This window comes from Leucoraja erinacea, chromosome 25 (assembly GCF_028641065.1).
Source record: "Leucoraja erinacea ecotype New England chromosome 25, Leri_hhj_1, whole genome shotgun sequence".
Classification (NCBI taxonomy): Eukaryota; Metazoa; Chordata; class Chondrichthyes; order Rajiformes; family Rajidae; genus Leucoraja; species Leucoraja erinaceus.
Genome location: NC_073401.1, coordinates 20,273,633 through 20,298,147, shown reverse-complemented (window position 1 = coordinate 20,298,147; position 24,515 = coordinate 20,273,633). Strand labels below are relative to the sequence as shown.

The 24,515-nt window shown below is 43.1% G+C and overlaps 1 protein-coding gene across 3 annotated transcripts in view; it reads left to right on the top strand.

Moving 5' to 3' along the window:
- Positions 1-24,515, top strand: part of cabin1 (calcineurin binding protein 1) — a 218,712-nt gene that overhangs the window by 62,050 nt on the left and 132,147 nt on the right. For 2 of the 3 annotated variants that reach the window (XM_055655959.1, XM_055655957.1), the window contains exon 26: positions 5,774-5,943. In XM_055655959.1, coding sequence (XP_055511934.1) covers positions 5,774-5,943 — 170 coding nt within the window. The remainder of the gene's footprint in view (positions 1-5,773; positions 5,944-24,515) is intronic. The other variant, XM_055655960.1, reaches the window with a different exon arrangement.

Here is a 24,515-nt window from a genome sequence, read left to right as displayed (position 1 = left end):
ATCCCTTGGAGATCAGTTGTCTGGCAGTGACAAATGTCTCCATTTTGAAATGTTGATACTCAACAGACTGATTAAGTGACGTCAGATCAATAATAATGCGACATCCACCATCTTTTTTGGTTTTGAGAAAAATATTTGATACAAATTCTTGCGGCTCGTGTGTGGTCATTTCTATGATGCCTTTAGCCACGAGCCGATCAAGTTCAGCTTGTCCTTCTACCTTCTCAACTGCCGAGGGAAGGAACACCCTTTGGGGCATGTGCTGAACTGGCGGTTCTACGCCTGGTTTGAACTCAATTTTGTATCCACTAATACTGTTGAGTATAAACTTATTGTTAGTAAGGGAGCACCAAACATGCTTGAAGAACCTCAAACGTCCCCCTGTTAATACTACACCCTTTGTCTGTGTATGTTGACAGGAACCAGACCCACCTACCTCCATGTTCACTTGTGGGGTCGTTTTCGGTGGGTCTAGCCCAAGGTTGTCCGTGTTGGTGCTGCGGTGGGGCGGCGCATCTTCCCACGGCTCCGCCCTGGGCCCCGCTCTAAAAAAGAGCTCTGGGGGTAGTGGGAGGCGGTCACCAGGCTTTCACCAGCTCGGTATCTGCTGGTGGCTGCCGAGGCGTGCGGCCAACTGGGTGTCTTCACCCTGCTCGGTCCTGGCCCTGCCCTCATGAGGCCTACTGGTTTTGCCGCCTCTTCCAACTCCTTCAGCCTTTTGGCCAGATCCGCACCAAATAGCAGTGCCTGTCATTCGGGCGCTGGAGCTTTACAGAGGCCGGCATATGTTGGGTTGAGGGCAGGCCTGATGTTGTCCCGCCGTAGGTTATTTAGCTCATAGGTGGTGCTGCACATCAGTGCGAGGGCATCCTGCTGGGGTATGGTCAGGTCTTCATCCCCAACGGACCGAGCAAAGGCGGTGACGGCTGCTGAGTGGAGCTTCAGGACTCGCTGCATTTTGACTTCCTGAGCCCTGATTTGCTGCCCCAGCTGGTTCCAGATCTGCCCATTGACCGTCTTGACCCTCAGCGCCTCGCAATTTTCTGGCGCTATGTAATTGTCAAGGGCCTGCTGGACAGCCTTGTCCTGCAGCGGGTTGTTGGACAGCCTGTTTATGGTGGCCGCCATTCTGGGTGGCAACACCATCCCAGTTGTTGGGGGCACCGCATATCGGCCCACTACACCCAGTAGCTCTTCTTCCGGCACGCCCGGCATGCTGACGGTATCCTCCGCCTGCCCTTGGGATAGGCCAGCCCAGTCCTGGCCTCCCTTACTGCCCTCGAACATAGAGGGTACAGAAGGGTGTGGAGAGGAGGAGGCCAAAGCCCGTCCTCCTGGGAGATGCCGCATCTCCTCGTTTATCATTCGCTCTAGGAGCTGCCTCATGCAGCTGATCCGAGCGTCTCCCCTTTTCGGTGGGGGAGAGTGTTCCCGTTCCTCCGATTCATCGGAGGACACCGGCCGGTCGGTTTTATGTGTCGCCTTCCTCCCTGTGCGGGGCGTTGAAATCTGCAGCACTGGGGGCGGCTCGGTGTCGGGTGAGCGGGAGCGTTGAAAAGGCTCCTCCGCTGCGAGAGGCTGCCGTCCCGCTATGGACCCGTCCTCGGGTGGAGTTGGGCAGGCAGTCCTCCTGGCTGGTCGCTTGCGAGAGGCCATGATTCTCTCTGGAGCGACTCTGTAACAAAAAAGGCACTTACCTGAGGTCTTGTCCTTATGCTGCAGCTGGAGAGCCTGGCTCCAGCTGCTGCCGCTGTTGCACTGCTGACGTAATGCCGCGCCTGCGCGCTGGGTGGGTTCTTCACGTAGTCACTCACGTGACTCCGAAGTAAAATTACCACTGGAGTTGGAAAATCATTCTATTAGAATGATAAAAAACCATTCCAACGTCTAAACACTGGGCTTCAGCCCCATCCTACCCTTTCAGGCTTTGATTACTGCAGTTTTTTGGGGAGAATACTAGCTCAAAAAACCATGGAGTATGGATTTAATATATTAGTATCCAACTAATATAACTTTCTTTAGCTCTCCCTGACGAAAGCTCACAATACCACCAAATATCAACTTTGGCAGCTAAATTGCTACACAAAGTAAAGTTACCTACAGCGATCCTCCAGTGTTGCCATCTATAAATTTATGATCCCAGCAGCTAGTCTGGTCTTCCCTAAAAGGTTATATCGCCATAAATTTGGGAAATATCCTGTTACTTTGAAATTCGAAAACCATAGGTAGAGAGAAAAAAACATCAAATTTCCAGCTCCACTACCATAAAAAACAATGAGCTTACTAACCACTTTAATGGCAATGCCTTTTTTAAGTATAGAAACAAATATATAAATATCTGAATAAATTAAGTAATTCACCCTTCATTCGACCCAAAATAATTTCATTCGCCCTTGGGTGAACCATTCACCAGTTTAAGAAGCACTGGGTTAGACAATGAACAACACAGTTCCTTGATAGAAACATGCTTTGAAGTTGGAAGCTGACGGAAAAATACTTTGACATTGGAAGCTTTTGACAAAACTGCACAGCAAACTAAAACCTAACAATTATTAAACTAAAAAGAAGGATGGCAAAATTACAGAAAGCAAAGTAAGGCGAGAGAGAGAGAGAGAGAGAACGTTGTTAGGTGTCCCACTAACATCCCACCTCTCACACTGACCTTGCCAAACAAAGTGACCACTCCTTCATTTTCCTGTGATTTGTTCTTTTATTATTCTCACTGAATTAGGAGCCACATGTTAATTGTACTGTGCAGGTACCCTGCTCCTAGCACCAATTGTTGCCCTCTTAATTATGACTTAGATGAGGGCGACACACAAAGAAAATCTTGTGGGACTGTGGGGTGTTTCTCAAACAACTTGCTTCATTCAGGCCTAGTGAGTAATTACAGGTTCACCACAGATTTTCCGGCACCCTTGGTACCAGAGCAATGTTGGATTATCCGTTTTGTCAAACCAACAGAGGTCACATAATAATGAAACAACAATACACCTCTGATGCACTAATTATATGCTGCGGCAGCGGCCCGGTGCGGAGACTGCGGGACCTGGAGCTGGGGCATCGGCCTGGAGCTGGGGCAGCGGCCCGGTGCGGAGACTGCGGGACCTGGAGCAGGGGCGGCGACCTGGAGCTGGGGCGGCAGCCCGGAGCTGATGCTGTGGCGGGCCGTCTCGGAGCGGGGATGGCGTTCCGGCTATCGGCAGCGGCGACATCACCACGGAGGTCCGCTGGACTGGAGAGCGGCATCTCCGGCCTGGATCGACCGCCTCAGCGCAGAGGGAGAACAAGGAGGGAAGAGATGGAAACTAAGACTTTGCCTCCATCACAGTGAGGATGTGCTTGGTGAACTCACTGTGGTGGATGTTTAATTGGTGTTTATTGTATGTTTTGTTATTATTGATTCTGTGTATGACTGCAGGCAACATAGTTTCGTTCAGACCGAAAGGTCTGAATGACAATAAAGGATCTATCTATCTATCTATATCCCTCCCTTGTCTCTAAAGCTCCATGGACTGCTAGAAACTTAAATAAAACAAATATTAAATGTAAATTAAATTTACAGTGAACCTTGCATTTCTTGCATGGGCAGCCAGGTTAACGAGGTCAGCTAGCCAGGGCGCCGGTTAATGGGTTGCCCTTTGAAGTCCTAATGAGGAACGGATCAGCAGCCGCCCGAGGTGCTGCTTTCCCGGCAGGACCTATGGGGCTGACTACCGTTGACCCGAGATTTGCCAAATTTGCTGAAAATATGGTAGGGTGGGCACCCCTGCCTTCTGATGTGGACCTCCGAGAGTAGTCGAATGGTACTGGAATTGTCCGTCTAGGCCGCCGGGGGACAAGATACTGGCCCGCAAAGTCGGCCTCGGATGTCGCCTTTGGGAATGGATCTGCTGGAGTGGAGTTCCAGAGCCCCAGCTGCAGGGGGCAAAGACAAGATGCGCTCGGTCTTCGTTAGGCTCCCTCCTCTCGCACTGCTGCCACTTCTTCTGGTCGGCCGTTACTTCGTCTGCTCCACCGCTTCCTCCTTCTCCCCCGCAGTTGCTGACATTTGCCAAGGTGGAATATGTTGGCGACTCCGGAGGAGAAGGAGAAAGAGGTGGCGGTGAGGAGGGTGGAGAGGATGAGTGGACAGAGTGATGGGAGAAAGAGGATGAGGTGATGATAGAGTCGGGATCAGTCAAAGTGACGGCCAACGGGAAGAAGCGGCAGCTATCGAGGGGAGGGATCTCCACGGTAACCGAACATGTTCTGTCGGTGGTGGCAGCAGAAGAAAGAGTGGTGCCCAGAGCCTACAACATGAGCCGCAGTAAAAGCTACACCAACTGGACGGTGTGGTGGATGAAGAAGGGCTTGCTGGTGCACTTTACGAGCCGGGGTGGTGTCGGAAGCCAGGGCTGTAAGCAGCCAGAAAGTCAGCGTAAACAGATACATCTGCTATCACTGAAATCTGTTATAAAGGGCTCTGTTAAAACGAGGGTTCACAGTAAATTTGAATCTTAAATGATTTTTGGCTATGTTATGCAATGTGCATTACATTCATTGTGTGGTATGCCAAATGAACTTGTGTTTTTTGATTTTTCAGCACCTTTGGGTGTATGTGAGGTGTGTGAGTATCATACTTGTAAGAGGAAGCATCATTTCTAACTTGTCTTAGAATTTATTGTTCAAGTTGAAATAAATTTAATGTTAAACTGATCCAGTGTTGTTTTTTTGGAGTATCTATTCTCAGAATAGCTTTCTTGCTGTGATATTGGCTTTTCAACGGTGATATTGACCCACATTGAAACCTGAGGGGTCCTGTCCTATGGATACTATATAATTTCCTTTTGCCATTAAATGTTATTTGTCTATATACCTGCTGCAGTTATTTCACATCTTTTCTGCAGCTTCCTCCCACTGCACTATTATTGGAGCTTACAGTGCTTCCCAAAGGGCAAGGGACATTTCCCAAACTTTTCATCACAGATGAACAGTCTCTTTCTAGCTAAACTTGAAACCCTAAGCTTTAATAGGTTGAAGTAGCCTTTAAACTAAATGTTATGTAAGAATCAAAAGTTTTTTACAGTTCTGCTATGTGCACCCGATATTTAGAAGAAGAATAACGCATGCGGTCAGGGCTACGCTATTGCTCTGGCAAACATTTAAATCCATGATCTATCTACATTAAATAAAATAATTTTTAAAAATGCAGAAATCTGAAATAAATGGAAAATATTGGAAATACTCAGCAGGTCGGGCAGTAGAAATGGAAAGATCATTCCAATATAGACACAAAATGCTGGAGTAACTCAGTGGGGCAGACAGCATCTCTGGAGAGAAGGAATGTGTGACGTTTCGGGTCGAGACCCTTCTTCAGACTATATAGACTCTATATAGACTTCAATTTCATTCCAATATTGCACTCAGTGAGCCACTGAACCACAGTGAGATACAGTCAGCGGCTGGTAATGTCAACACTCCCGTAAGTACATTGGGGGCCCAAACACCTGATAATTGCACTGGTAAACCCCGCGAGGAGTTGCTAGTAAAACCCCAGGTCAGTGGTTGTACTGCGCAGCACGTCAGTGACACCTTGTGGTAAATATGTGAACTTGCGGATTCCGTCCTGCTCCCGAGGTAATGGCTACTGTTTCACAAAGGTGTCTGTGTTGTTCCACACTGGCAAACGTTTCTATTCCTTTTACAACAAGAAAATATTTAGAGAATGAATCGTGGTTATTACGGAGTTCTACATTACAATGTCTCTTTTATTCTCTTATGTCTTCTTCAGGGAAAAGTCCTGTATAAACGATGATGACTCCCATTCTTCAGTTGGAACCGTACAAGGTCAAGGAAACCTTACCTCAGGTCCAGGTCTGACATCCCCACCTTACACAGCCACACCGATTGACCACGATTACGTCAAACGTAAAATCCCCCATCAGCAGGCTTCAATTGATGGTATTATTCTTGTTATAGCTAATGACAATCTCGGAAGGTGATTAATAATTGGGCAATCATAAGTGGTGAATTCTGTTAAATGCTCAACACTGGGTGATGGTGTATAGGAAAATGGGCAATATGGCTGCTGTCTAGCTTCTTTAAAATTATGGGAATTGGATTTCTTTGAATTTGTTTCGGTGCTTGCTTGGATTGTTGATGGCTTCTAAGTGTTTGCTGCTACGCTTGCATTTGTATGAAGTGCAGTTTGGCTGCATTCAGTGCCAGAACTGTTATAGCAGAATAAGCATACACTGAATGATGTCATAACTAGCTATTGCTTATAGATTTCTGGCTCGGGCCTCAAAACATGGTTCTTCCATAAAATGCGGCAGATGGCCACTACTATTAAGTGGTTTTATGGTAATACCTGCAAACACCTTTTGAATTGATGCAGATTGTATATGCTGCAATATTTGTCTTAGCCACGTGCATGCTTTGTGTTTGCTATTTTTCTGGTCCAGTAACTTTTATTTTATCATTATTCGTTAGCTTTTGCGTATAATTGCTGATTTGAGAATCCATAATTGCCAAGCAATGAACATTCAAAAAGAGAATATTTCCACTTACCCATGCTATTCAATGGCATTGCAATCATTAAATCCTTCATCCTCAACATTCTGGAAGATTATCATTGACCAAAAACTCAACTGGACCAGCCACGTAAACCAAGCAGGTCAGATGCAGGGTAGCCTGTGGTGAATGGTCTACTTCCTGACACCCCAAGGCCTTTCCATTATTTACAAGGCAGAGATCAGGGGTGAGATGGAGTATTATTCACTTGTCCATGTGCCTGCAGCTTCAACAGCACTGAAAACAACTTGATACCATCCAGGACAAATCAGTCCACACTCCATTGACATTTATATCATTCACTGCTGGTGCAGAGTGGCTGCCATGTGCACCATCAATAACATGTACTCCAGTTACTCAACCAAGTTTATCTGACAGCACTTTGCAAAACTGTGAGCAGGCACATATGAACCTGCAGGTTTTCCTCCAGGTTGTGCACCATCCTGACTTGAAAAATATCACCGTTTCTTCATTGTGGCTGAGAGTAAATTCTGAAAAATTCTTCCCTACAATTGTGAGAGCACCTTAACTAAAAGGACAGCAGCCGTTCAAGAAGGTAGATCATCATCTACACAAGACCTTTGGGGGCGTGCAATAAATGCTAACCTTGCCAATCAAGATCCACATTCTGTAAACTGGATGAACCTTTTTCTTTTCCATACTCTATTGAGTCATTGATCATTTGGTCGTTGATTCAACACATTTAAGTATACTCCTCGACTGCTAATCGTGCAAGGGGAGCAAAGGGAATGGCAGTGATTTTTTCTTTCCTCTGGTTTATTTTAATTCCTGGGTAACCGTTTCAGTTATTCTAAAATTGCAATGACACGTGACGGTATTGGCAATGGTGCTTCAGTATTCAATTATTGAATTCTGAGCCATCTCAGAAGTTAAGAGTCTTCTGTTAGCTTTGTTGGGCAAAGGAGTTGTGTATGGGAATTGTATAGGGTGGCATAGTGGTGCAGCAGTAGAGTTGCTGCCTTCTGGTGCCAGAGACCCGGGTTCGATCCTGACTATGGATGCTGTCTGTACGGAGTTTGAACTTTCTTCCTGTGACCTCATGGGTTTTCTTCAGGTGCTCTGGTTTCCTCCCACACTCTAAAGATGTACAGGTTTGTAGTTTAATTGGCTTCGCTAAAATTGTAAAATTGTTCCGAGTGTGTAGGATAATGCCAGTGTACGGGGTGAACGCTGGTTGGCGCAGACTCAGTGGGCCAAAGGGCCTGTTTCAGTGCAGTATCTCTAAAGTATAAAGTATGGATTTTGCTTTGTCTAAATTCAATTTCGCTAAGTATCTCAAAGATGAAGTTGGAGGCTGGAAGCAGAAAAATCATTGAGTAGGTGTGTCTCTTTTGGACAAATTAGTTCACGTGATTCTGTTGTTGATGGTCTAGTTACAGCTGAAGAACTATCTTAATTTGTTTAGTTTAGAGATACAGCGTGAAAACAAGCCCTTCAGCCCACTGAGTCCACTCTGACGCTAGAGGATTTATAGACGCCAATCATCATACAAACCTGCACGTCTTTGGAATGTGGGGAGAAACCGGAGCACCCAGAGGAAACCCATGTGGTCACATGGAAAATGTACAAACTCCGCATAAGAGCATGCGGAGTCAGGATAAAACCCGGATCTCTGGCACTGTGAGGCAGCAGCTCTAACACTGTGCCACTGTAACACCACTTCTGCAATGGCATTTCCATTCCCACCCTCAACTTGACCTCCTGGAGCCCTTCAGGCCAGATAGCACAAATGTGCTAATGACCATCAACGTTACTCCAGTCAATTACTGGGCAGTGCGAAGCCATTGGCTTTGTTTTCCTTGCCACAATTTCTGGCTATTGGTACTCTTTCTATCCTGCGACATGACCATTGTCAATAGCTGAACCAAGCCATTATCATTCTCTCCAATTTTGTTCAGAGAAGAAGATCATCTATCCATCTCCTTCCAATTCATTGTTACTGTCCATCTCTGACCCTAATCTAGCTCATTTGCTGCTGAAACTCTCAGTGAAGCATTTGATACCTTGGATTTGACTATTTCAAATACTCTCATTTCAGACCACAGATGTTGCACTCTCCATGAACCTGAGGTAATTTAAATCTCCGCTGCCTGGATCCCAATTTGCAGCAGATCCAGTTCACACACCACCCCCATGATTGCTGACCTAAGTTTTCTCTGATCTGGAAAAGACTTGGTTTTAAAATTGTCTTCCTTGTTTTCAAATCTTCCCATGTCTCATTCCTTTCATTTTTATCTGCACACAAATTTCCAAACATTCTACATTCCCTTCCACTTGTGGACTCTGAATGTCCTTGACTAAACCAGTAGCCATCAGATGCTTGGATTTTGAAGGGGATAACTTTCCCTGGAACCCTCCACATTTCCTATTCTTGCCTCCTTTTAAGACATTTCTTAAAACGCATATCATTGATCATTTCCTAACATCACCTTATCTGACAGAGTGTCACACAAAGTAAAGCATTTCAAAGTATTTCACAGGTGCATTATCAGACAAATGTGTTTTCACCTTCGTTTGATAATGCACCTGTGAGTACTTTGAAATGTTTTACTCTTTGGAAGGAATGGTATAAGTAAAGGTAATGGTAATTGCGAGGGGAGGGAATGCCAGTGCTGACTTGTCTGATTGAGGAACCAATACTGAAGATAGGTGTGGCCATTTTTTTTAATCTTTAAGAGATGGAAAGGATTTCGCATGAAAAGGAAACAGTTTATAAGGGACAAATTTTGCTCTGTCAACGTTTCACTGAGGCTCAAGATTATGGTTAGAGGATTGAAAGTGCAAGTCTTGCATCAATTTTGTCAAAGGCAAAAATATGGCAGTCATTAGACTTATGAAGAAACTTTTTTTTTGTGCTTGGATGGATATTGAGATACAATAATGAGGCTACACACAAAGATTGAGATTGAGTTGAGGAGTCCAGTGTACAGCCAATAGTAATGGTTTGATTGATGCACAAGAGTTCATTTTTGTGATAGAAGGAACCAAAAAGGGAAAAACAGAATGTTGGAAACCACAAGATTACTGGGAAAAGTCTTAAGAGGGTGAACTTTTGCTGATGCACAGTAATTTCAGAGGGAAATGGGTGACCATGAAGTTTTTTTTTGTTTTGGGAGAAGGTAGCTGATGCTTTCCACAAATCAATGATTGGAATGACCTTTGTGTGGCATTGGTGTTCTTTGCTTGTGCTTTCAGCTATTTGTGTTGGGAGCTATGAAATGTCTTCCTTTTTGAAGATAAATGTCTTTCTTTTATCGCTATCCATTCATTGTAGCTCATAATGCCATGAATATATGCTCTTCTTTTAGTTCCATCTTTAAATAGATTATGTCAATCCACTCGCTTTTTCAACTGCCTGTGCCCCACCACTGCCGAAACCTTCGGCCACTCCTTTATGATGATCTCTGGGGCTTCTTGTGCATTTTCACTGAATCTGATCCAGTGCTGATTAACTCTGATTCTTATCACTTGATAACTTGTTTCCACGGCTCTTGATCCTAGTGCAATAAGTGCACTATCAAATAATACATTTCCTAAACCTAATTTCCACATCTACAGCTTTATATGCAGTGTGTTTTGAGTTTCTGGCTCTTTTACGGTTCCATTTTCTGAACTCTCCCTTGCTTGTGCCTCCCACCTCACAATGTTAATGTACTTCCCTCCTTCAAAGGTTCTTGAAGAACCTTCTTAAAAGCTTACTGTCGACCACCGTTAACACAACTCCAGTGTTCTGTATCCACTTCTCGCATTGGGATGCCAAACATTGTTGTTGGTGATACTGGACATATTCCATTTGTCGTTAATTTTCCTGTCCTGCAGCCTGAAGATCATTCTGATGTGGTACTTCCATTTGTTTACTCTGCTGTTATATGCATTTCTTATTTTCTCAACCACAAGATGCAAGTTTCACTTTTTCTGCGAATGCGCTATTATTAACCAAGGCAAATTTCTTCAGTATCACACTTCTCCGGTTCAACTCTTATTATGTGGTAACCACGGATATTCTCATTATGTACCTTGCTTGTTTCCTTTTCCTTCCATCTCCTTTCTCACCTCCCTTCCTTCCATTCCCTTACTCGTTGTTAAAGATGTTTGTCTTTTCACATTCCTTGTAGGCTTCATGTTGCCAGTCTGCTATGTCCTAAAATGCCTGCTTTCTTAGTCCTTGTGACTTTGTTGGTTCCTGTACGATTGGCTCAGATTATAAAACCCTCACCCAGTTTTCTAAATGAAAGGGGAATATAGAATAACTGTTTTTAACCTGTATCTTTACCCATTTAGGTTTTGATGCCAACATATTTTTGGTTTGCTTTTCCACAGTTTTCATTTTTGGAGAAATATAATGTACACAACAAAATAATACAATTCACTGTGGGGATTTGTTAGAAGTGTAACGTTGTGGTATCAAATGTATATTATATTTACATCATTGTGCTACGCTAGCTAAGTGGTTCTGATTTTGATTATTCTTTTATATTTTTTAATCGGATGTTTTAATTTACCTGTAAGCTGCATACCAGGAAATATACAGAAGGAAATGAAGATGACAATGTTTCATATTGACATAGATATGTCCTTTTATTTGTATATATCCAAATGCAAAGGGGAATTTTCTCAATTTAGATTTAGTTTAACTACAAATGTGTCAGCATGTTACCCATATAAGCAAAATAAGGAAGGCACAAAGTGCTGAAGTAACTCAGCGGTTCAGGCAGCATCTCTGGAGAACATATATGTTGGTGAGATTTTGGGTTGGAGTTTTTTTTTGGACTGATTGTGGGAGGGGGGCGAGGAAGACAAAGCTGGAAGAGAGGGGAGCAGGATGAAGTGTGGCAGGTAATAGGCGAACACAGGTGATCACCGGTGAGAGAAGGAATGAAAAAGGGTATCAAACCAAAACGTCACCCATTCCTTTCCTCCAGAGATGCTGCCTGTCCCGCTGAGTTACTTCAGCATTTTGTGTCTACCTTCGATATAAACCAGCATCTACAGTTCTTTCATACACAGGTGAGAGGGGGTTAGGCTGTGGGCCGAGGAGCTTTATTCTGCAGTTTCGTGACCCAAGTCACCAAACTACATGAAATTTTCACATATTGTGTAAAAAAAATTATATAAATCACCCCAGAAACTCGATATGAAGAAGACTTGCACATTTTTATTGAATTAGAGAAAAAACGGAAAATTTTCGGGTAATTTTTAGTCCAATCAAAGCACGTTTAACATTGATTTGTCTGGCAGTTGGCCAATCACGCGCTTTGCTTCAGGCTAGCACACAAAATGGCTAAGGGGGCTTCACAGATGCCTGTTTTACTGGAGATTCCGATTTGTTGTCTGTGGAATAAATGTCGTGGAAACTTGCAGCAGGTAATTGTATTTAGTGGGAAAAGCATTAAAAAGGCTGAAGAAAGTGCTGCGAAGTGGATTAAAGTGCAAGAAAGCCTTGAAAGCAAAGTCCCTGCTGAGGTCCTGGAACACAAAGATTTAGACAGCCAGGGACCAACTCTAACTAAAAGGTAAGATCTAACGTCTGAATTTATGAAAATCTATCTGTATGGAGTTTAATTAATTTAATTGCACCCTTTTATAATGTGAATAAATTCATTCATTCATTCACTTACTTCATTTATTCACCTACTTTATTCATTCATGAAATTGAGGGCCTAAACTATATGTATCCAAAACACTAGTAAATTAAACATTGTCATTAATACCAGCCTGTTGTAGAGTAATAAGTCTTTAACAGCTAACCTCGGAGCTGCCTGCGAAAACTTACCGGGAAAAAGTGCTCCGACCGCGGGACATAGGTACTCGCGGTAAAGTGAAGCCACGGTCTCAATTAATAAGCGGCCGATTCGCGAACGCGGAGCCGCAGATCATCTCCGCGGGCGGGCAGGGGGATTAGCTGTTAAAGACTTATTACTCTACAACAGGTTGGCATTAGTGACAATGTTTAATTGACTGTCTTATGGATACATATAGTTTAGGCCCTTAATTTCATGAATGAATGAAGTAAGTGAATGAATGAAGTAAGTGAATGAATGAATGAATTTATTCACATTATAAAAGGGTGCAATTAAATTAATTAAACTCCATACAGGTAGTTTTTCATAAATTCAGACTTTAGATCTTACCTTTTAGTTAGAGTTGGTCCCTGGCTGTCTAAATCTTTGTGTTCCAGGACCTCAGCAGGGACTTTGTTTTCAAGGCTTTCTTGCACTTTAATCCACTTCGCAGCACTTTCTTCAGCCTTTTTAATGCTTTTCCCACTAAATACAATTACCTGCTGCAAGTTTCCACGACATTTATTGCACAGACAACAAATCGGAATCTCCAGTAAAATAGGCATCTGTGAAGTCCCCTTAGCCATTTTGTGTGCTAGCCTGAAACAAAACGCGTGATTGGCCAACTGGCAGACAACTCAATGTTAAACGTGCTTTGATTGGACTAAAAATTACCCGAAAATTTTCCGTTCTCTCTCTAATTTAATAAAAATGTGCAAATCTTCTTCATATCGAGTTTCAGGGGTGATTTATATAATTTTTTTTTTTACACAATATGTGAAAATGTCATGTAGTTTGGTGACTTGGGTCACAAAATCCTATTTCTAGACACATTTTTGATGCTCGGCCCACAGCCTAGGTGGGTTTGATGGAAAGATGGTTGAACTAAGGCAGGAGGTGAAAAAAACAAAAGGCCTAAGTCAAAAGGATTGTAGAATAGTGAATTGTGAAGCCAGAGAAAGGATTGTAGGGGGACGGGAGAAATAGGTAAGAATCCAGCTGGGAACAGAGGAGTGTGGGTGCAGATGAAAGAGGATGGGGAGTGGTTAGAGGTTACCCAAAATTGGAGAATTCAACCTTCTTGCCATTGGATTGTAAGCTACCCAAGCGCAATACAAGATGCTACTCCTCCAGTTTATGTGGCCCGACTCTGGCAATAAAGGAGGACCGGGACGAAAAGGAGTGTATGGGAATGTGAAGGGGAGTTAAAATGGTTAGCAACTAGAAGATCCAATCTGTCCTGGGCCTCCATTGCCAGAGTGAAGTCACACGCAAACTGGAGTAACACCATTCATATTCTACTTGGATAGCTTACAACCCAGTAGTATGAACATTAAATTCTTGCTTTTACGTAACTAACAACCATCCCCCCCCCCTCTCCCCTCTCCCCCATACATGCCCCTCCTGAGACCTATATCTCCCTTTCCCCTTCACCTACATTCCTTCCTCTGGCTTCACAACACCTTCTGTTTTACATCACTGGCCTTTGTCCAACCATCTGCCTATCAAACCTCCCCGTGCCTATGTTCACTGATTGCCTTCCACACTTTGTCCTTCCCCTCCTCTCGTCCAATTTTTTTCTAACCCCCCCCTCCCTCCATCCACAATCAGTCTGAAGATGGGTACTGACCTGAAACATCACCTCTCCAGAGATGCTGTCTGGCCCGCAGCACTGTCATTTTTTGGAAGCCAACATTAGAAGATCCTTGTTTCTACTTCTGACGGACTGTAGTAGAGAGGAGAAAGCAGGAAGAGAGGTGGGGGCGGGCGAAAGCCTGGCAATAGGGTGATACAGGTGAGGAAGCTTTTTGTTTGGCAGATGGTTGGACAAAGGACAGATGAAAACACAAAAAGTGTGAGATTAGAAGATAAGGATAGAAGAGGTGTGAGATGTGAAGCCAGACAAAGGAATACAGGTGGAAGTGGGCAAGGGAAGAAATGGGTGCACATCCAAGTGGAGTACAGGGAAGAGAGGGAGAAAAGGGGGGAGGGGTTTGTTTGAAGGCAAGTTACCAAAAAATTGTAGAATGCAGTTCCTACCGTTGGGTTGTAAGCTACCCAAGTGGAATATGAGATTCTAATATTCCAAGTTGGCCTCAATCTGGGAAAGGAAGAGGCCCAGGACAGAAAAGTTATTAATGGGAATGAGAAGGCAAATTAAAATGGTTAGCCATCAGATGATCCAACAGGCTTTGGTGAACTGAGCGCAAGAATTCAACAAAACGGTCGCCGAGTCTACGCATGGTCTCGCCGATGTCAAGCAGGCCACATTGGGTGCACTGGATGGACAACATAAAATTAGAGGAGGTGCATGGGAAACTGCCTCACCTGGAATGACTGCTTGGTAGCCTGGATGGATGTTAGGGCACAGGTATAGGGACAGGTGTTGCATCTCCTGCAGTTACAGGAGAGAGTACCTAGGAAGGGTGTGGTTTGGGTGGGAAGGCAAGAGTGAAGCAAGATTTGTGGAGCCAGCAGTGACTGCGGAAAGCAAAACGGTTGCGGATGGGGAGATGTGACTCCTGGTGGGATCACATTGAAGGTGACCAAAATATCGGAGAAAACCAAGTAAATCAAGGTTACCAGTAATGGTAGTTAGTTTGGTGTATAATTATCTTATGCTGATTAATAAATGACCGCATTTCCATGACTATGACCAAGCTGGATCTTTTTATGCATGGTGTGTCAATCGGCCTCAGACACTTGTTTTTATGATGTGTTTTAGGGATACTTTAATCCTGGAGGGAATTTCTTAATACTAGAGGGAATTATGAATTTGTGTTCCCCAGGTATGAGTATTGCAAATGATTAGGGCCCTTGATGCTTTTGGTATTTAAAAATAATCTGGATTTTGGCCTGTAAGTGGAATTGCGATAAACAATGAAGAGTTAGTACAGTAAACCCTTGTTTAAATGGACCTCTTAATAACTGATTTCAGTTATAGCGGAGGTACATACAGGTGACTGCCACCCCTGGTTTGCACCCCTTCCCCTTCCCCGGCCGCTTACAGACCCGGCTGCTCACGCCACCCTCAACTTTTACCGGGGTGGGGAGTGAGAGGGGGAGGGGGTGGAGGGGGGGAGCTAGTTGGAGGCAGGGTCGAGGTGTAGCGTTCTCCCCATGTGAGGGTGATCCGTGAACAGCTCCCGCTCGGGGGATCACATTGACCTGGTGATCTGTGTGTTTGTGATCAACTCGGTGATCTGTGTGTTTGTTGTAAATTAACAAATTCAACTGTTGGTGTAAGTGATTTACGTCTCCAGTACATCAAGGAAAAATTCTGGTATTTAAAGAAAATTTATGTTCCAAAGCAGATGAGCTCAGTTTGCCCCACTTAGAACATCTAAAGGAAAGGCTTGCCCTTGTTGAATACTTTTCATAACCCTTTTCGTTGCTAAGAGCTAATTAATGTTTTCAATTAAGAAATTTTGGAATGTAACCGAGTTGGGAGATGTGGCAGGTAATGGGTAATTATTGATTAACAAATCCCACAAACAGCAAAAGTGATAATGACTAGATAATCTCTTTTTTGGAAGGATCAGCCAGAATACTCAGCCTAACATTGCAATTTCTTGGAATACCGTCTTGAGATTTTTTTCTACCATTTTAACGAAGGATGGGGTAATGGGTTGACATATTATTGGAAGGATGTCATTTCCAAAAATGCAGCGCAAGAATTGGTACACATTTCTCTGGAGTTTTAACTGTTTTTACTTATTCACAATTTATCGATCTTTCTCTTTTATGTTGCATCTTGTTGTTGTTTTCCTGGGTATTGTCAAGGGTCCACTGATCTTTAGCTGCTTTATCTGGATCTGGACTACACCCACACTTCGACTGAAAATTGCCAAGCAATATGTGCCAACCAATGACCATCTCTAACAAGAGGAAGTTTAACTATATTGTCTTGAGACTGAATGGAATTAATATTGTCAAGTCCTCTTTCAGAATCCTTGGAGGGTAGGAAATGATCAAGGAGCTGTGGAGGTGCATGAGATACATCATTGACAAAAAGGCTTTAGAGACCTAGTCATAGAAATGCTATAGCCATAGGAGCAAGCATGCACAAATGAATCATCCCCTGTCTCTCTACCTCTATCGACAACATGACTGAAATACTCATGGCTTTCATGTACAGATCCAGAGCCATTCGAGGAGCTTAGTATCATCCAGGCAACACAAGCGAGTTCATTGACACCCCATTCTCCAGTCTTAGTACAACACTGTTGCAGCATGAACAAACCATAAAATGCACATAAATGTCCCATGGTTTATATGATAAAATCCACCAAAGCCTTAGCTTCTAGCAAAAAGAACTGCAGATGTAAAGAAACACCAGCAGCATTTCCATTCATGTTGCACACCATCCTGATTTCAAAGTAAACTGCTGTTTCTTAATTGTCATTCTTGTAACTTCCCCATGGCGTGGTGAAGGACAATCACCACATAGACTGCACCAAGTTAGGAAGGGATTCATTCGCACTTCGCCAAGGGGCTACGCGCTGCCACATAAAATAAGCGTGCCAATGATGTCCATCTTCTAAGGACATTATGTAAATCATGTTGTCTCTCCGTATTTGTAGCATTGGTTACATCTGTTTTGCGAGCGATTTCTGGAATGGTCTCAAATGACACTCTTTGTCCTACGATATTCGGCGTTTCTTGTTGATACAAAGCACAAGGCAACAGGGTTTCTGGGAATTCCATTGCAGAGTCTGTTGATGTTTGGAAGAAGCGAATATTTACTTTTTAAGTTGGTACTTTTATTGTGAGGTTGAAGTTTGAAGGTATAAGTTGTGTTTGTTGTTGTGAAACTTGTGTTTGATATTTGTGCGGTGGTCTGGTACCGTGTTAAGTGTGTGTTGATATCACAGAACAGCCATATTGCCCAGTTTGCCTATTGCCTTTCTTGGATAAAATGCCAATCAATCTTTGCCTGCTTGCACCTGACCACACATTTGCTTGATAATAAAACACATTGCATGCTGAGCTCAAAATGAAATTGTTTATAAAAAAATTGTCCTAATATGCCTATTTTAATTGAGGGAAAGTTACTTTCTTTATCTGAGAAAAGTATGTTTTATTTCTATGCTTTGCTGAATAAGCGGGAACTCTGACCTGTACTTAACAAAAAATACTCTGTTGAACATCTAAGCTTTTCTTAAATGTTTAAATGTTTGCAGTAATTAAGAGACTCGAGGAAGCTTTAAAGAATAATATTGTAGTCAGCATCTCAACAAGTCTAAGCTGAGGAGACTGCCTGAGATCTGTTGAAAGATGGTCATAAATCTTGTGCTGCGAAAGTTATTAAGCTCGATCATACTGTTTTGATTAACCAAAACTAGAAATGGTATTTGGAACAGATATGTGGACTGACCTGAAATGGGATGAAAATCAGCTTAATAATAGTAAATTACACTATTGAGATGGAGGTCGGACAGCTTCCCCATCTCTGCCCTCCCCACCGTCTGTCAGCTGACAAATACATTGTGATACATGAAAGTACATACACTCCAGAATTCTGGTAATACTAACGGGCAGCACAGCGGCATAGCTGGTAGAGTTGCTGCTTCATCGGACCGAGATACAACTTCAATCCTGGCCTCAGGTGCTGCCTGTGTAAGAGTTTGTACATTTTCCTTGTGACCTTGTGATTTTTTTTTTTCCAGGTTCTCCTGTTTCCTCCCACATCTCAAAGACGTGCTGGTTGATAGTTGGTTGCTGTATATTGCCTCTAGTGTGTAGGTAGAATATAGGGGAAGTTAAAGAGAACGTGGGGAGAATAAAAAAAAATAGAAGAATTTAAGATTAGTGTAAATGGGCAATTGATGATCTGTGCAGACTCAATGGCCAAAAGATCAGTTTTGTGCTGTATCTCTCTTTGATTTTGACTCTCCAAAACCAAAGAGATAGAAGACTGCAGCTGCTGGGTTCTAGAGCAACATCATAGAGTCATAGGTGTTAGGAGCAAAATTAGGCCATTCGGCCCATCAAGTCTACTCCGCCATTCAATCATGGCAGATCTATTTCTCCCTCCTAACCCCATTTTCCTGCCTTCTCCCCATAACCCCTGACACCTGTACTAATCAAGGATCTATCTATCTCGGCCTTAAAAATATCCACTGAAGGCCTCCACAGCCTTCTGTGGCAAAGAATTCCACAGATTCACCACCCTCTGACTAAAGAAATTCCTAAAGGAACGTCCTTTAATTCTGAGGTAATGACTTTTAGTCCTAGACTCTCCCACTAGTGGAAATTTCTTCACCACATCCACTCTATCCAAGCCTTTCACTATTTGGTATGTTTCAACGAGGTCCCACCTCCTTCTTAACACCAGCCAGTACAGGCTCAGTGCCGTCAAACACTCATCATATGTTAACCCAGTCATTCCTGGGATCATTCTTGCAAACCTCCTCTGGACCCTCTCAAGGGCCAGCATGTCCTTCCTCAGATATGCTGCCCACAATTACTTACAATACTCCAAATGCGGCCAAACCACGCCTTATAGAGCCTCAGCATTACACCCCTGTTTTGTTTTCTAGCCCTCTTGAAATAAATGCTAGCATTGTGTCAAACTGTTGGATGAAGGCAGCTGATCAGGTAGCATCTATGAAGGGAAAGGGATAATGAACGTTTAGGGTTGAGACTTACATTGGACTATAAACGTGGTACTGGAGCACACTTGAAAGCCAATTAAGTAAGATTATTAGCAAATAGAATCATAGAACTATACAGCCTGGAAACAGGCCCTTAGCCTAACATATCCATGCTGTCCAAGGCTGTTTAAACTGTTTGTGTTTGCCCATATCCCTCCAAACCTTTTCTCTCTGTAATATCAAGTATCTTTTAATTGTTGTAATTGTACCCGCCTCTATCACTCTCTGGCAGCTTTATCCACACACATGCTACCCTCTGTGTGAAAAGGTTGCCCCTCAGTTCCCTTTTAAATCTTTCTCATTCTCATGATACATCTATGCCCTCTGACTTTTTTTTTTCCTGTATAGTTTGATCTTTATATCAAATAACCATTTCCTGCTTCAATATTAATTGATATTTATTTATATTTAATATAGTTAGATTTATATTTAATATAGTTAGATATCTTTCTCATATTCAAACACAGAAGGAGGCCTTTCAGCCCATGCTGACCAAGATGCCCCATCGATGTTAGTCCCACCTGCCCACGTTTGGCCCATATCCCTCTAAAGCTTACCTGTCCATGTACCTGTTCAAATGTCTTTTAAATGCTAAAGTACTTGCCTCATCTATCACCTCTCGCAGTGTTCCATATACCCACCTGTGAGAAGCTGGCTCTCAAGCTCCTATTAAATCTTTCCCCTCTCACCTTAAACCCATGTCCTCTGTACTGGATTACCCTACTCTGGGGGAAAAAGAATCTGAGCATTCTCCCCATCTACTCCCTCATGATTTTATACACACTTCAGCCTCGTGTAAGAGCACAGAAATGCGCCCTTTGGCCCAACTAGTCCATGCCAACTAAAATGCCCCATCTACGCTCATTCTACCTGCTGCATTTGGCCCATATCCCTCTAAACCTTTCCATCCATGCACCTGTTCAAATGTCTTTTAAATGTTTTAGTACCTGCTTCAACTACCTCCTCTGGCAACGTGTTCCATATACCCACCAACCTCTGTGTGAGAAGCCGTTGCTTAGGTTCCTTTTAAATATGTCCCCTCTTGCCTTAAACCTATATCTTTTGGTTTTACAGTGCCCTCCATAATGTTTGGGACAAAGACCCATCATTTATTTATTTGCCTCTGCACTCCCCAATTTGAGATTTGTAATAGAAAAAAAAAATCACGTGATTAAAGTGCACATTGTCAGATTTTATTACATTTTTATTACAAATTTTATTACAAATTTTTATACATTTTGGTTACACCCTGTAAAAATTACAGCTGTGTTTATACATAGGTGTGTGTCATCTCTCTCCCCCCCCCCATTTCAGGGCACCATAATGTTTGGGACACGTGGCTTCACAGGCGTTTGTAATTGTTCAGGTTGTAATTGCCTCCTTCAGGTATAAGAGAGCTCTCAGCACCTAGTCTTTCCTCCATTCTTTCCATCACCTTTGGAAACTTTTATTGCTGTTTGTCAACATGAGGACCAAAGTTCTGCCAATGAAAGTCAAAGAAGCCATAATGAAACTGAGAAAAGAATAAAGCTGTTAGAGACATCAGCCAAACCTTAGGCTTACCAAAATCAACTGTTTGGAACATCATTAAGAAGAAAGGGCAGGCCAAGGAAGACCTCCACAGCTGATGACAGAAGAATTCTCTCTACAATAAAGAAAAATGCCCAAACACCTGTCCAGTAGATCAGAAACACTTTTCAAGAGTCAGGTGTGGATTTGTCAATGACCACTGTCCGCAGAAGACTTCATGAACAGAAATACAGAGTTGCAAACCACTGCTTAACCGCAAAAATAGGATGGCCGGGTTAAAGTTTGCCAAGAAGTATGGAGGGAAGAAGGAAGCAAGATCCAAAGCATACCACCTCATCTGTGAAATGCGGTGGTGGGGGTGTTATGACTGTGGCATGTATAGCTGCTGAAGGTACTGGCTCAGTTATCTTCATTGATGGTAGTAGCATAATGAATTCTGAAGTGTATAGACACATCCTATCTGCTCAAGTTCAAACAAATGCCTAAAAACTCATTGGCCAGCAGTTCATTCTACAGCAAGACAATGATCCCAAACAAACTCCTAAAGCAACAAAAATGCTTTTCAAAGCTAAAAAATGGTCAATTCGTGAGTGGCCAAGTCGATCACCCGATATGAACCCAATTGAGCATGCCTTTTATATGCTGAAGAAAAAACTGAAGGGGACTAGCCCCCAAAACAAGCATAAGCTAAAGATGGCTGCAATACAGGCCTGGCAGAGCATCATCAGAGAAGACACCCGGCAACTGATGATGTCCATGAATCGCAGACTTCAAGCAGTCATTGCATGCAAAGGATATGAAACAGAATACTAAACATAATACTTTCATTTACATAACATTGCTGTGTCCCAAATATTGTGGTGCCCTGAAATGGGAGGGGGAGGACCATGTATAAACACTGCTGTGATTTCTACATGATGAAACCAACATGTATAAAAATGGCCTTTATTAAAATCTGGCAATGTGCACTGTAACCACATGTGATTTTTGTTCTATTAAAAAATCTCAAATTGTGGAATACAGAAGCAAATAACTAAATGAGGGGTCTTTGTTCCAAACATTATGGAGAGCAATGTACATTACGCTAGTCTGTGTAAAAGACACTGTGCACTGTCCCTATCTACCCCCTCATGATTTTATACATCCTTCAACCTCTTGCCACCCAAGTAGTAAAGTCCTAGCCTGTCACCCTCTCCTTATTGGTCAGGCCCACAAGTCCTGGCAACATCCTAGTAAATCTTCTCAGCACTCTGCCCACCTTATCTATCTATTTCCTTATCACCGTATTCACCCAGTTATTTCCCATACTGAGTGCAAAGCTTTGAGGTGCCCCTGTGCTGATGGTTATCAAGGAGGAAGTGCTACTGCCAATTATGTACCAGTTATGTAATGTTGATGAGGAAGTCGAGGATCCAGATGAAAAGGGATGTGTAGATATGCGCCATAACCAACCTCGAAACATTTCATCAGCACGGATGTTAGTGCCGCTGGTCGGTAGACATTAGGCACATCACCTTATCTAAAACAGGTGGGAACCTCGGATCTTAATAATGAGAGGTTGAAGACATCGCAATAACTCCATCCAGTTGGTCTATGCAGGTTTTGAGAAAGCTACCAGGTATACCATCAGGTCCAGATGCTTTCTGAGGGTTCACCCTCATGAAGGATCTTCTGACGTCGGCCTTGAAGACTGAGATTACGATACCATTGGGGGATATGGAGGCCACAGAAAGCACATCACTATTCAATGTATTGAAGTGTGCGTGGAACACATTGAACTCGTCGAGGAATGGTGCCTCTCAGTCACTTGAGCTGCCAGTTGGTTTTGCATTGCAGGAAGTGATGTTGTGCGAGCCCTCCACAGCTGCCAATGTCCGTCTTATCCTTGCATTTAGAACTTAAAAAGCAAAAGTCTCTTTTAGCCTTTTTGATGGCCTTATTCAGGTCGTGCCTGGACCTTGTACGACCTTGTATGTCGTCAGACTTGAATGTCTGAGATCTGGTCCTCAGACAAATGTGAGCCTCCTGATTCATCCAAGGCTTTTGGATGGGTGAACATCTGGATAGTTTTGATGCTCCACACATTTCCTTATGAAGTCGCTAACAACCGTGGTGTATTCTTTCAGGTCCCTTGCCATGTACTTGAACATCGGCAGTTTACCAACTTCAAGCAATTGCTGCTCTTCCTCCTCTGTGCAATCCTCACCACTGTGGCTGCGCTCTTTCGTTGCTGCTTGTACGCAGGAAGAAGGCACTGCCAAGAGGTCGGAATTCCCAAAGCGAGGGCAAGGGGTGGAGATTTAGGCATTTTTAGTTTAGAAAATGTTTTCGTTTTTAGAGATAGCATGGAAACAGGCCCTTCGCCCTTCTGGATCAACCCGAACCTTTGATCACTCGTTCACAGTAGTTCTATGTTATCCCACTTTTGCATCTACTTCCTACACACTAGGGACAATTTGCAGAGGCCATTTAATCTCCAAACCGGCAGTGGGATGTGGGAAGAAACTGGAGCACCTGGATGAAATCCATGCGGTTACAGGGAGAACATGGAAACTCCGCACAGGCAGCACCCAAGGTTAGGATCGAACCCGGGTTTCTGGAGTTGTGAGGCAGTGGCTCTACCAGCTGTGCCACTACTGCCCATCTTTGATGATGGAAAAGCAATGGTCGATGGTGTTTGATCCTCTGGTGCTGCAGGACATTAATGCACAAATAATTATTCATTAATTAATGCATTTTTATCCCAACGTTCCTCATAGCTACAATACTTTAATGCCTGCTATAGTGCAATCAAATCTTTCTGTAATGTGACCAAAACTAGATGGAGTTCTCAAGCTGTGGTGTAACTGGTGGTAGATATTTTCGTTAAATCTGACAATCCTCTCCCATTTGCCAGTCTTGATCTTTTACTTTACTGGTCTGTATCTCCTTGAAGCCTCCCTGTATCCTCGTGGATTTGAACAAATTATATTTAATCCTACTAAATCATTTGTCCAAGATTCATACCACTGGGTTGTAAACTGCCTAAGTGAAATATGAGGGGCTGTTCCTCTAATATGCGCGTGGCTTCACTCTGACAGTGGACGAGGCCCAGGTCAGAGCCCACACTGAGAACAACTGATACAGTATTCAGCAAAACCTCCTTCAACCTCGTCTACTGTATCCGTGTTCCTGGTGTGGGCCCCTATATATCACACATGACTGTAAAGTGAGTTTGGTAGGGGACTGAGAACATATCCTTGCGGGGCACTGGTGCTGAGAGTTATTGGAGAGGAAGTGTTCTCAATTATTGAGTTTGATGATGAGTTTGGATGGGATTATGATGTTGAAGGCAGTAATAATTGATAAATATGAGTCTAACGTAGGATTCCTCGTTGGCCGGGTGTTCCAGAGATGAGTTTAGGGCTATGGAGATGGCATTTGCTGTTGACCTGTTTTCAGCAAATTAAGCAGCTTTTCCATTCAGGCAGTAAGACCTCTACAATCTTCGGATTGCTCTTGTGGAAAGAGAGAGAGTGAAACTCAACAAGAGTTTTTTTTCGCATTACAATGAGCATTCTGTTGAATAAATTGCATTCTCTCCAGATATTCCTTTTGTTCAACATGCACCAATAAAGATTTTCACTGTTATTTAGTTTTGGAGATACAGCATGAAAACAGACCCTTTGATTTTGCTAGCAAAAGAATGGTTTACGCAGTAAAACTCATAATTCAATATCTGACTATTCAGAAATCTCAATGGTTCAGCATGTACTTTACTAGGTAGTATTTACTGTTTCTCTTTCCACTCACTGGGGCCCCAGTTCTTGCACTCTCTTTAAACTGAAAAGTTTAAAGAAAATGTTACTGCCTAACATCTTAGAAAAAAAGTAAATTAAAAGCGTATTGGGATATTAATAGGAATAACATCCAGAAATCTGAAACATCTGTCAGTCGGGCGCAACCAGAGTATTAAATGTGAGATATTGGAGTG